General features: G+C 40.5%; 1 protein-coding gene across 1 annotated transcript; it reads left to right on the top strand.

Moving 5' to 3' along the window:
• Positions 1-1,554: 1,554 nt before the first annotated feature.
• Positions 1,555-9,791, top strand: ap1g1 (adaptor related protein complex 1 subunit gamma 1). The gene is made up of 21 exons (XM_068747976.1): positions 1,555-1,755; positions 1,889-2,013; positions 2,218-2,359; positions 2,505-2,601; positions 3,109-3,185; positions 4,982-5,077; positions 5,259-5,339; positions 5,426-5,524; positions 5,606-5,661; positions 5,768-5,881; positions 5,980-6,120; positions 6,485-6,539; positions 6,630-6,752; positions 6,866-6,955; positions 7,036-7,160; positions 7,303-7,407; positions 7,534-7,675; positions 7,848-7,974; positions 8,387-8,547; positions 9,421-9,519; positions 9,615-9,791. Exons 1-21 carry the CDS (start codon positions 1,555-1,557, stop codon positions 9,714-9,716), a joined length of 2,358 nt encoding a protein of 785 aa, XP_068604077.1. The 3' UTR covers positions 9,717-9,791.
• Positions 9,792-13,874: the final 4,083 nt, after the last annotated feature.

Below are 13,874 nucleotides of genomic sequence, written 5' to 3'. Positions count from 1 at the left end.
CTGTCTTGCCAGTGGGTAGAAGTTATTGAAATTAGGGCTGCATTAAAAAAAAATATATATATGTTTTTAAACTTTCTCTGGGACTGACCGCTCTCTCTCTCTCTCCCTCATCACTGGTTGAGGGAGAAAGCAAAGTATCACATGGTGCAAAGCCACGTTCTCATAGGTTGAAGCGGAAAGCAATGTTTGTGCTTCTTTCATGGCCATTTGGATTCTCTTTATTTGTGATGAAACCCATGACATGCAGATGAATCATTGTTACTTAGAAATTAAGACGCATGTTTGTGAGAATCGAGATCACAATTTTATTGCAATTTATCGCACGGGCCTCACTATCACTCACTCATGATGAAAGAAGTTCAAAACTAGGCTGTGTTCATTCAAATGGTGTGAAGGATATTTCTGTGGCTTTATTAAAGCGTGGACTTGCCGGGCCACCCCTCTCATTCCCGTTGAATTAAACAGGATTGCTAGATTCTCTACAAGCCATCGCCCTATACAACAAAGGATCGCCTCATTTCCCAGTGGCCGGGTCCGTATTTCCCTCAGTGGATTGGCATACTTTCAAAGAATTTAATTAGATCTCCTGAGAGAACGTTTGTGATAAAGAAAGGGGTGGAGAATTTCTAGTGTAGACATTCATATAAAAACCCTGTAACATGGGCAGCATGCAGGTGAAGAAGAAGAGTCTTTAAAATAAGGTATGGTAAGAAGCAAGCAATAGTGTGGCGCTACAGCGATAAACCCAGAGTTTTTCATTTTCAGGTAGCCATTAAAAATATTTCAGTTTTCATCTTAAAAGCTGTATTCATGTAGTTCTCTCATTGTGTCCCATATATAACCTATCTTGCGTCATTTTAAAATATGTTTGTGGTATATTAATGCATCATAGACTGTAAGCGATGTGTGTATGTATGATGGATAAAAACATCTTCACCTTCATATGGAATGTAATTACTGTGTTTATTAAAAAGCAATACAAGATTGACAGAAAACATTTAGCACTGCAAGAGTTATTTTAAATGTCCAGAATGTCTGTTTTCAAGCAAACGGCAGATGTTTGAGGGCCATGAGAGACTGGCATGACGGTACTCACAAAGTTGATTGGTTCATTGATCTCCAGAAGCAAAGTTTTATCAAGTGTGCATGACATAATTTCATGAAATCTTCTGTGTTTAATAAGATTAGTCCAAAAAATAAGCTTGATACGATGGGGGGGGAAAAAAGATTAGATTCACATGAAAGAGATTGCGCTTGTTTTCTTTTTTTATTTGTTGGCAAAGGAAGAAGAGAACATGTATTTCAGTGACTTTCTAAAAATACTACTTAAATTTGAGTACAGCTGATCAACAATCAAGCTTCTTAACTTGCCAACTAACATATTCATGAAATAAATGGCTACAAGTTGCCGTGAAGTTGTCTAATTAATGAATGCAAGGTACACAGTGAGGTCACTTCACCTCATCTTCATTGGGAGGTCGACGTTTCTTTTTGTCTGGTGAAACCCTGAAGCAATGGGACCCGACCTGTTTGTTTTCCCATGTTTTCCAGAGAATGCCAGCTCCGATCAGACTGCGGGAGCTGATCCGGACTATCCGGACAGCACGGACCCAGGCAGAGGAGCGAGAGATGATCCAGAAAGAGTGTGCTGCTATCCGCTCGTCCTTTAGAGAGGAGGACAACACGTACCGTTGCAGAAATGTGGCAAAGCTACTTTATATGCACATGCTGGGTTACCCGGCACACTTTGGTCAGGTATGTTTTGGGCTGGAAAAATTAATATAAGCTTATTGGATGTCTGAGGACCAGTGATAGTTTTATTTGTATTTTTTATTTTCCAAAGCTCAAACCACTGAGTGGTTACGTTACATAATGCCTTGTTTTTCAGCTTGAGTGCCTGAAATTGATTGCCTCCCAGAAGTTCACAGACAAAAGAATAGGTTATTTGGGAGCGATGCTGCTGTTGGACGAGAGACAAGATGTCCACCTACTAATGACAAATTGCATAAAGAAGTAAGTGCCTTAGTGAATATGTTTGATATTTTTGCTTTAATTATGTCCTCTGTCCTTGATAAAAGATGAACTTCATGATTAGTTTTACATTTTTGTAACCCTTTGATCCACTTCACCTGCTGCTAGAACTGTCTCCCAAGATCTTATTGGTATGTTAGGGATTCATGCCTCTGTGACTTACTCGGCTCTCTCTCCCCGTCCCAGTGATTTGAATCACAGCACACAGTATGTCCAGGGCCTGGCCTTGTGCACTTTGGGCTGCATGGGTTCATCAGAAATGTGTCGTGACCTGGCTGGGGAGGTAGAGAAGCTGCTGAAAACATCAAATTCCTACTTGAGGAAAAAAGTAAGCGCTATTGTTTTCATCTTTGTATGAACACTAGAAGGATCAAAACTTCATGGTTCAGTTCTGACATTAAATGCATGCCTTCTGAACACTCAAAGCCAAGGTTGGACTGTTTCTGCAGTGAGTGTCTTTCTTGTGTTGACAGGCAGCATTGTGCGCAGTTCATGTTATTAGGAAGGTTCCAGAACTTATGGAAATGTTCCTTCCAGCCACAAAAAACCTGCTGAGCGAGAAGAACCACGGTAAGCGTGGGAGCAGTTTGTCAGGATGCTGTTGATGACTTGAGGGGAATTAGACATACTGTCTTATTTTCCTTAATACTCAGTGCTTTGCTGGACAGCCTTGCCCTTTCTTTGGTTTCCTTTTTCCTTTTTAAACTTCTATAAAGTATTGCATTTATTTGTTGCGTGGTGTTAGATTTCCCCACCACTGTTGTCACTGAGATGAGTTCTTTCAAACATTTTCTAATCAGATAAGAGTCGGAAGTCTTTAGCCTTTGAGTTTGTTACCTGATATTCTCTGCAGTAAATGGCGGTAATAGGGTGATGTCTTACTGAGCAAAGCCAGTACTGGTGTTTAAGTTTCGTAATGTGTGAAAGTCACGTTTCTCAGCACATGCTTCCAGGGGCCCTCTGGCAAAAACGTTGCCATAGCGCCGCATCATTTTGGAGCATACTAATCAAAACTAATCAACTGTATAAAAACTCATATGAATTCAAAACAACTGATCATTACTCTGTTTTTTCCAGGAGTTCTCCATACATCAGTTGTTCTACTCACTGAGATGTGTGAAAGAAGCCCTGACATGCTGGCCCACTTCAGAAAGGTAAAGAGGGATTCCCTTTATGTGAATGACCTGAAAGTAACTCGGGTCATCTGCAATCGTCTTTAGCAGATGGCATTTTTTTATTTCTCTTAAAGCATTTTGTTTTAGGCATGTTGGATAAAAATATTTTGAAGCTTGGATTAGGCTCCAGGTTTTATTCTTCATTCAGTTAATGTTTCAGTCCTCTCTCTCCTGCTGCTGTCTTTTCCTTTGTATTTCACGTGCTCTCTCCTCTAGGTGTAAAAAAACAAAACCAACTGTGCCAGAATCGCCACTCATCATGCTCATGATCTAAACATTATTTTAATATCTCTGAAAGTCAATGGTTTCCCCTCCCTAACATCTACCTCATATTTTTTCTGTCATTTGTCTGTTACAATTCCTGCATTGTGTTAGAATGAGAAGGTAAGAGTGCATTCTGATTTCATAGCTGGTGCATGCAGTAAATACTAATCATTTCCCACAGTCACCCCAGATGTAACCACATTTGTGTTGAGTAATGTCATGTTGTGCTTTAATTATCCTTTTAATTTCTTTCATTTGTTCAGTGATCTTTGAAATGTCAATGTTTTTAATATTTCCGAAAATATTTTTTGGTTCATTTGTCAATTACATTTTTCACTATTGTTTTTATTGTCGTTATTTGCCACTTAGACATCTTGATCGCTGTCTATTTAAAAGCAGTCGGGTGGGTGTGGTTTCACACGATGGTTAGCGGTGTTGTCACTAGGAATGGCGGATTTCCACCGTAACTGTATGACTGTCGGAGAGTAGCTTATTTATTATTTATACGTGTTTTATGGCTATTTAATTATGGAGAGGTGAGTTTTATTGTATTGAACAAGAGTTTGCAAATGTAGTACTAAGATGTCATGTAGAGATGTAAGAGTGTGAAGTTAGACTTTTTCCCATAGATATATATATATATATATATATATATATATTCCCCTTACAATTTTGAGTTCCATGTCTTTCATATTATTTCTATAATAATTAATTTTGTATTTAAACAAATTCTTGTCACAGTTTTCCCGATCTCAAAGCGGCATCCTCAAGTCACTTTCTTTTCCCAGGCAACCATTTACAACCATTGTAAATTAAAAGGAAACCAAATTTTGACATTTATGAAGTTGGAATCAACAAATGTTTGATAATCGTACTTGGAAATTGACTGAAATTATTCATCAGTTATGGAATAATGTGACACCTTTGCTAGCATAACACAAACTGTGCTTATAATTATCCTCCTGCCAGTTTTCAAGCTAAATATGCCGTCTGTACTGGATGTACATAGATTAAAATCTGAATGTTGGACAAGACGACAAACTTTATCCGAAAATGTTTGAGTGTTCCTTTAAGTTTACCTTTTAAAATCTGCTCAGAGAACAAAAAGGAAACAATGTAAACCTTTATTTTGATGAGATTTGCTGTCTTAATATAATTTATTTCTTGCCACAATTGAAGTAAATCTGTGTTGTAGTGCTTACCGTAATGTAGCCATGTTAAGAATTGTCTTCCTCTGAAAACTAAAGGTTCTAATTTAATATTTTTGCATGATCAAGTTTTTGATTATATTAAATCAAAAATATGACCCCGATATCATAAGTTTCAACAATATTACTCACCACACTAACCAAAACAAATCACAATTTCTTTGCTCTTGTTATGAGTTTGGCTGACTGCCCCTGTCAGTGGTGAATTCTTTTCTTTCAAAGTTAAAGAGGAAATATGCTAAAAAATTCCATGCAAAATGCTGTGACACCTTTTCCTTTCCTTTTCTGTTCTGTTTTTCATAGCTCGTTCCACAGTTGGTGAGAATCCTGAAGAACTTAATCATGTCCGGATACTCTCCTGAGCATGATGTGTCCGGCATAAGTGACCCTTTCCTGCAGGTAAACCTCAAGATTTAAATATGTTGCTTCTAAACGGTGCTGAGAATGTCCCAATCCTAGTATAGAGACTTTTGGCACACCTTGCTTAAGTAAACTAAAGTTTGTTAGCAGGGGACTGGAGAAAGAGATTTTACCTCCTGAATAAGTTTACCTGACGGGCGTGGCCTGCATCTTTCCCTAGGTGCGGATATTGAGACTACTGCGAATTTTAGGCAAGAGTGACGACGACTCCAGTGAAGCAATGAACGACATTCTTGCACAGGTTAGAATTAAATGTCAATATTGCTTTTGGCCCAAAACGTCTTGGAGGATGCCGGTTCGATAAATGCGCGGTATTTTTATCTACAGGTTGCAACAAACACAGAGACGAGTAAAAATGTAGGCAATGCAATTCTGTATGAGACTGTCCTGACAATAATGGACATCAAGTCTGAAAGTGGACTGAGGGTGAGTTAATTTAACATAAAGGAACGCTTTGGATAGAATTTAGAAATGTCTCTGCTTGCCTAAATGGCTGATATTTGACAGGTTTTGGCCATCAACATACTAGGTCGATTCCTTCTGAACAATGACAAGAATATACGGTGATTTATTGTTTTACGTCTCTCCGCCATGCGCATATTCAGTCAAAATTCATTTATACCAAATAACATATTTTGAGCAAACAATAAATAAAAGCTGTTTTTCCAGATATGTGGCTTTGACATCTCTACTAAAGACGGTACAGACGGACCACAATGCAGTGCAAAGGCATCGGAGCACCATTGTGGATTGTTTAAAGGACCTGGATGTGTCGATCAAGAGGTGATTTGTATTGTGACATTACTTGAACTGTAACTTTACAGCTCCTAAAGGGGAGCGTTTCTGTTTCTCACCCACATCTACTCCTCACTGACTTGTAGACGCGCGATGGAACTGAGCTTCGCCCTGGTGAATGGCAACAACATCAGAGGGATGATGAAAGAGCTGCTGTACTTCCTGGATTCCTGTGACCCAGAATTCAAAGCAGACTGTGCATCGGGCGTCTTTCTAGCTGCAGAGAAGTATGTCGGTTACACTTGAATGATGTTTTCATCGCTCCATGTTCCTTCATGAAAGGACTTCAGGAACAGATGGAACCAATTAGAACTGACTATCTGCATGAATTAGATCACGTTTGAGGTTGACTTGCAGTAACCTATGAAAAGGAACACAGTCTTCCTTTTATGTTCATATTTGGTACCATAGTGGACAGGCCATGGGTAGCATTGGAATGCTGAGTGATGATAAAATGAGTGATCCATCGTCTGAAGGACAATGCTGAGGCCATTTATTATCTGACAGCATTTATCTCCTGCCCGGGAATAGGATTTCAGGAACATTCACCAATCTTTCCTGCAAGTAATTAATGCATTCTTTATATTACAGGTATGCCCCTTCAAAAAGATGGCACATAGACACCATTATGAGAGTCCTGACAACAGTATGTATACATTTTTTTAAAACCACTCCAGTGCCTCTGATCAAATCCCACATTTTCTTTACTCTGTATTATTTCTGCTAATTCTTACAGGCAGGAAGTTATGTGCGGGATGATTCTGTTCCAAACCTCATTCAGCTCATCACCAACAGTGTGGAGATGCACGCCTACACAGTACAGAGACTTTACAAGGCACTGCTGGATGACATCTCACAGGTTAGAGCAGCTCTGGCGTGGGTCATGATTAGTGTATTGGAGCAGACACCTGCATACATTCTTAGCTTTGATTGCTCAAACTGCCTTTTAGATGTCTTCTTTGTGTTCTGTAGCAACCTCTGGTTCAGGTAGCATCCTGGTGCATCGGAGAGTACGGGGACCTGCTGCTGTCTGGACAGTGTGAGGAGGAGGAACCCATTCAGGTACACCTGCAAGAATCCTTGTCAATTATTGTATACATACACACACATGATTGACTGCACTGTATACAAACCTCGTTTAGGTGTCTGAGGATGAAGTCTTGGATGTCCTGGAGGGCCTACTGGTGTCCAACCTGTCCACACCTGTAACCCGGGGTTATTCCCTCACGGCCATCATGAAGCTGTCCACTCGCTTCAGCAGTGTTCAGTGCGTAATGAGCGTTTGGATCTCAAACACTGCACTTTGAAAGCTCTGCAAACATATTGTTCCCACATTGATGGTGGTTTATTTATAGTAATCAATGTTACTTTTCGAGTTGGCTAACCTGTAGCATTTGAAATTGTTTTAGCCGCATCAAGAAGGTGGTTTCGATATACGGCAGTAGCATCGATGTGGAGCTTCAGCAGAGGGCTGTGGAGTATAATGCGCTTTTCAAGAAATATGACCACATGAGGTAAAAACTGCAGTACACTCTACCAGAAATCAAACTGGCATCACATGGCACTGGCTGCGATACAAGGAGGATCCTCCAGTGGGGTGAGTTTAATTGATCTTTTGTCTGTTTGCGTCCTGATTATAGGCCAGCTCTCCTTGAGCGAATGCCCATAATGGAGAAAAGTGCCACGAATGGCCCCACAGAGGTTGTGCAGACAAACGGGGAAACGGAGCCCTCTGTTGTTGATCCAAAGCATCCACCTCTCTTCACACAGCCGACCAACCAGGTGAGGCCAGTTCGATTCGGTAGATTAACTGATACGGCGCTAATGTTTTTTGATTCTCTGAAATGTAATGTTTTTGCTGAATGACTGAATTAAAGGCTATTTTATTTAATATGGTGTACATGTATACTGTGTGTTTGTTTTCTCATGTGTGCGTGTTGTCCTTGTCCCCTAGGCTAATGATTTATTAGACCTGCTCGGGGGTAATGATGTGGGTCCCGTTATCCAGACCACGATGCCCACCAAGCCTGCCTCAGCTGGAGGAGAGCTGCTGGATCTGCTGGGTGACCTCTCTCTAACCGGTGAGCTGCCTGTATTAGAGCAGGGACCCAGTTTTTTGATGATTTCCCTTCCTTTTGATTCCTCAGCTTAGCTGTAATGTACCTTGACTTCTCATTTAAACAAAAGAGTGCAGAGAATATCTAGAACGTCACTCCTTCCTCATTTCCAGGAGGGCCCGTCCCTACTTCGGTTCCGTCTGTCCCCGCGTCCCAACCGTCTTTCCTCCTGGATGGTCTTTCCTCACCACCCTTGTTTAATGACATTGCAACTGCAGGTGAGAGTTTGTTGCTTATTTGCGGATTCCACAGTCGGTGGCTTTGTCCTCTTGTTGTAAACTGATAGGTCATTCTATTTTTCTTTTTGATGATCTGTCATGACACTGTTTAATAAAATTTTTAAATGTTAACGTCTGCAACTCCGGAATCCCTCCAGCTATTCCTCCAATGACGGCATACAACAAGAATGGCCTAAAAATAGATTTCACATTTGAGCGGGCAAACCCCAATCCCAACGTCGCAGTCATCACCATCCACGCTTCCAACTCGATGGAGGCAGATATGACAGACTTTGTTTTTCAGGCTGCAGTACCAAAGGTAAGCAAATGCACAGACTGACGCTTACCCAAGTGGCGTAAAGGCCAAATCTCAGGCGTTGTATAATTTTATCCTCACCATTTTTCAGCGGCCTAAATTGTGACGGTCCTATAGATTGCACTCCAGGTTCAATAACATGCCATGCCAGTACAATATACATGATTTATAGAGAGCCTGAAGGTCCCAGCTCGGTGTTGGCAATGTGAAACACTGGTAGAATAGCAATGTGTTGGCTACGCTGCTTTCACACATTTCCAGCAGTATTAACCAGGTCTGTAAAGATTATTCCAGAGCGTTGGGACTATTTTATTGTGATTTGTTGCCGGTCTTACTCACTGTTTGATAAAAACATCCCGTCTGTTGTGGCTATGCCCTGACATTTACGTCAGCTCGTGTTGGTATAAACAACACTGGAAATCAAAAACCATAAAAGAAAAACACTCTACACTTCAAATTGATTTGAAGAAGTTGCTTTGATCTTCACTGGCCTTCAGAGTTCCATTCCAGGCTTCTAGTATTGATCCTATGGATACCGATAAACTCACTTTAGTACATGTCCAGAAGTGTCATCCCATTTCTGTGTTTGGCTTGGGGGGGGGGGGGGGGGGTGTAATAAATCATTATTACGCCTGACAGCCATAAGGGGCCAGTCAACATGAACTCTATTTAAGGCACATTTATTCACCGACGGCAACTATTTCAATCACATTATTAGCTTATTTTAGTTTGATTCATTTGAACTGGGCATCCATCGGTTGTAGTGAGCTCCGTGTCACTGGAAGCACACCCGTTTTTCTAGTCCTGTAAGAATCCATTGTCTCAGTGAGTGTCGTGACATTTTCCTCTTAAGACATTGTCCCCTGTCTTTCTCAGACGTTTCAGCTGCAGCTGCTTTCCCCTAGCAGTAATGTTGTTCCAGCACTCAACCAGGGAACTGTCACACAGGTCATCAGAGTCCTCAACCCACAGAAGGTACATTTGTCTTCACGGCTACGTTTTGTCACAATTTTAAGACGTAATCATTGGTTTTCTCTTGCGTGAACGTGGTTGTCCTCGTCATATTTCAGCAACAGCTGCGAATGAGGGTCAAGCTGACCTATACCCTAAAAGGCTCTCCTGTTCAAGACCTGGCTGAGGTTAATAACTTTCCCCCTCAATCCTGGCAGTGATGAGCTGCTTCCCACCAAGGGAACTATGAAAACAGTTTTCCTTTCACCTCCCTCCTCTCTTCCAACGGACCCCCCCCCCCCATGACGTCAGCGCAGTCCGCTGTTTTCGAGTTGCATGGGAAGTAGCAGAGCATCGAGAATGTTCCGAAGATCCTAACGGCAATTGACTTCACCACAATGATGGGAAACATATCAATCAAGCAAGCTTTCTCCTTTCTTTCTAAATTGGTTTTCATGATCTCTTTGTGTCGCAGTCTTTTCTAAATACGCCCTCTACCCAGCACTGTTACCACCCATGAAAGCACACGTGCACATCACTCCCTGTGGTACTCCGCCTTTTAAGTCATTGTAGAGAACGTGTCCGCCACGAGCATTGCAGTAACTATGGTTTGGTTTGAAATTATATTTAAGGTAAAATGTCCAAACACTTTTCTCCATTGATATTTACGATTGAATTAGCATTCAGATTTTTTATCCTAAACCGTGAATCCTATTAGGGCAGAAAGAAAAGCTTTGCTCAGACTTTCCCTTACAACCCTTCTAAAAATCATCACATATGGAGTTCTAGTTTTATATTTGTATAATAAATTAAATGGTTAATTATACTTTGCTTGATCTTGAGAAGATTCATTCACAGAGAAGGAAATAATCCAGGACTGAAATTCCATCTGATGTTAAAAATATTTCGTTTATGTGGAAGATCTGCATTAGAACCTTTTCTGCATCTGTTCAGTCTCGCTTGCAATTTAGACGCGTGTCAGATTTGTTTATCCTGGTTGATCTTCGTCACCACGCACATACATGTAGATGAAGCTTGTAATGAATGTAGTTACATGCACTGAATGCTTTTTTCCCTTAAATTCTTCTTTTTCATGGCTGTCTAATTTGATGAGGATACTCGTCTAATTGGCACTATTTTTGTGAAAGTATGTTTTCTACTGCGGTGATTTGACTCGATTATTTATGCCTGATATCGAAGTATTGTGCCTTTCTGACTGGCTAAAAAAAAAGCCCCTGAACTATTGAGTTCTGTAAGAGCTTCGTTTATAAGCCTACTTGTGAGCTGACCGTGTTCTCAGTCTTGGGGAAACTGGCCAGTTAGATATGAATTGGTATATCACTTCATTTCATTAAGTTTGACTTGTTCTCTCTTCTGTGTGTCATAATGAGTTAATAATCAGTCAACCATCAATATGACCTACCTGGATGTCCACACTGTTGTCTATAGGTCTTAAATAAACATTATGGCAGCTAGTAGATACCCCCCCATTCACAAAATGAAATTCCGATTACCCCCTAATCAGTAAATAAAGTGTGTGTTTTGATTGCCTGGTGAGGTGCTGGGACTTGATTTGTGCTGTTTGTTCGTAATTCTCGGCTCTTGTTTCTCCAAATCAGAATTCCGACGATGCTTTCCGGGACGGTAACCTTAATACCTCACGATGTTCTCTGTTATGTTAACGCATAGTTGCAGTCCATCTACAGAGTTGTGCAGTCATGATTTTAGATCAAGGGAAGCGTCTGCGTGAGCGGCAGTAATGATGAGTTTGTTTATGTCAAAAAAACAACAACAACTTGGCAACGCTGCGATGCTGTGTTGAAATCAGCTGTTCAATGAAGCGGTGTACTTTCCCTGTGCTTCACTATCTTCCAACTTGTGTGACCGAATCAGAGAATCGATTACCTTTGGAAATATTTTTGAGCGATGGTATGTGCATATGGAGGAAATTATTACAGTTAAACATTTTTTTCTGCTGTTGACAAATGCTATATTGGTTTTTTTCGTGTACATATTGAGGGTTCTTACTATTTTGTCACTTGTACTATCTTTCATCTTTTTCTTTTTTAATACCATTTTCTAAAAATTGCAATTATTCACACACTAGATCGATTGGAATGGATCTAGTCAACATCAGTCGGCAGAGACTTCCCTGCATCATCACTCGTTCTGCTGCCTGTACATTGTATATACTTAGCTCATGATATGAATTAAAAACCCTGACGAAGACTAAAGAAGATTAGCTACGAAGTATGACTGTCTGCATATATGTACAAACAAAGACTCTTTAAAGGATGCGAGTTATACTTTATGATCAGATGTCATCTTGACTGGATTTTGCGAGGATAGTTGCTCGGTGGGTTTGCAGTTGGGAGGCCAGCCGTTGATAGATGTTGTTTGAATGATCTTTACTGTTGAGAATCCCGAGCACAGTGCTGGACAGCAGCGAGAGTGGCGCCTTGCTTCATCAGCTCCCTGTCCCTCAAGCACCTCGTGTGTCCACTACCTCCTCCTCCGACGAGACAAAAGTCTTCCTTCTGGCTTGGCGTGGTTGAGTGTTCTGCACTCTCGACAGCTTGCATTGTTTCAACTCTTGAGGTGACTTTAAAAGCGTGAATTATTATCCCTGGTCTTGGTGCACCTGCTCTCAAGGTTGCATTCACATCGTATCTTAGCTGGGCAAGACCACTACCAGACGCCCCCCCGCCCCCCATTAAGTTTAAAATAGATGAGATCTTTGGGAACATGAGCTTTTGGAATGTTTTAGTGGTTCCAGATATGCAGTGTCCCTCACTTTGTCTGAATAGAGGACGTTTTTGGCTTAATTTATTCATCTGCACTCTCAAGTTGATTATGATGATGATGATGAATTTAATGTTACAAGGCCAGATTTCAGGAAACAATGCAATTAATTATTTTTCCGCTGGCAGGACCCTAAAATAATGTGTTTCTGGAATGCTACCATATCAGCCCCGAATCTAACCTGGACAAGGCTATGCTACAAGCTAAGAGCAACAGTGGGGGAGAGCGCTGCAAAATAGGTCATGGAATGGGAAGCTTCATTCATCTGCTTGTGAATGTTTTTGTTTTTGCTGTTTGTCTCATTCAACCGGTGCGTACCCTTGTTAATTACGTTGGATCAGTTCTGCCACTGATCCCGTAATTCGTGCAGTTTTAAATGTACAAAAGAGAAATTAACCCAGCAGAAGTGCTTCGGACACTGTAACTGAAAGGAAGAAAAGGAAACAAATATCTATCAAAGGTGTGATTAGCCTATGAAGTGATGTGTGTGTGTGTGTGTGTGTGTGAGAGAGTGTAAGTCTGTTCGCGGTAATCATGCTTGAGAGAATGTAATAGTGTGTGTGTGTGTGTCTGTGTGATGTCTGTTTTCTAGATTGGACACCTTTTGGCTTCTGAGCTGCATGTGAAAACCATTGTAAATAAATAATAGCATTTCTACTCCTCACTTGAGACTCTTTGAAATGCAATCAAAAGTTCAAGTCATAAAATATGTCACACCACCATAGGTCTGTACTAACGCGTACAACAGGAAGTTGTTCATATAATGCTCACTATATTGTTTTTAAGAGGGTGATGAAATCTGTCATTTGCGTAAATTGGAATCTTGATTTCTTCTTTTTTTTTTTTATTGGGTGAATTCAATGTGTTAAGGGCTTCGAAAAACATCTGAATTGCCACTATGTTCACGTTCCAAGATGAATCAAAACAGTACTGTCATTGTATTCCCAAAACCAAACAGCCCCGTTTTTACCCCCCCCCCCCCTCCCCCCGAGCCTGGCCTGACTATAAAACAGTATGAGAACTGATTTATTGGGGGGGGGGGGGGTGAGATTCACTTTGTCCTGTCATGTTTGACATGTTAAACTGAATACCAGTTCCGTGGCTTCGAGGTGAGTGTGAATGTCAGACTGAAAGTATGAAAAGATGATTACAGATGTGAAGTTGTAAACTATTAAATGGGATATTTTCAATTTATGCTGTGTATTCTTGTCTTTGGGTTGGAGAAAATGATCAATGCGAATAAAAAGTGAAATAAGAATCTAGTTGATCAGTGGTAATTATTTTTCTTTCTTGGTTTGGGTTCAGGTGTAACATTTTTCTTTAAATGTATTTCTCATGAATGTTGGGTTCCATACATTGTGAGTCAGTGCAAGTTTGTTAACCATAAGAGGTCTGACTAATAATTACACCATTTATCTGGACTTACAACCAGCTCCAAGACGACACTGCAATGTGCACCACTAGTGGCTGGGTTCCGTGCCTTTATTATACTCTAGGTTTGCAATTTGCTAAATACATTTATATATTTATATTGCACCATAATATTAAACATATTTCTGTATAAAATTAAATAAACC

The sequence above is a fragment of the Brachionichthys hirsutus genome, chromosome 1 (assembly GCF_040956055.1).
Source record: "Brachionichthys hirsutus isolate HB-005 chromosome 1, CSIRO-AGI_Bhir_v1, whole genome shotgun sequence".
Classification (NCBI taxonomy): Eukaryota; Metazoa; Chordata; class Actinopteri; order Lophiiformes; family Brachionichthyidae; genus Brachionichthys; species Brachionichthys hirsutus.
The sequence above is the reverse complement of the archived record's forward strand: the minus strand, read 5'-3'. Positions and strand labels throughout refer to the sequence as shown.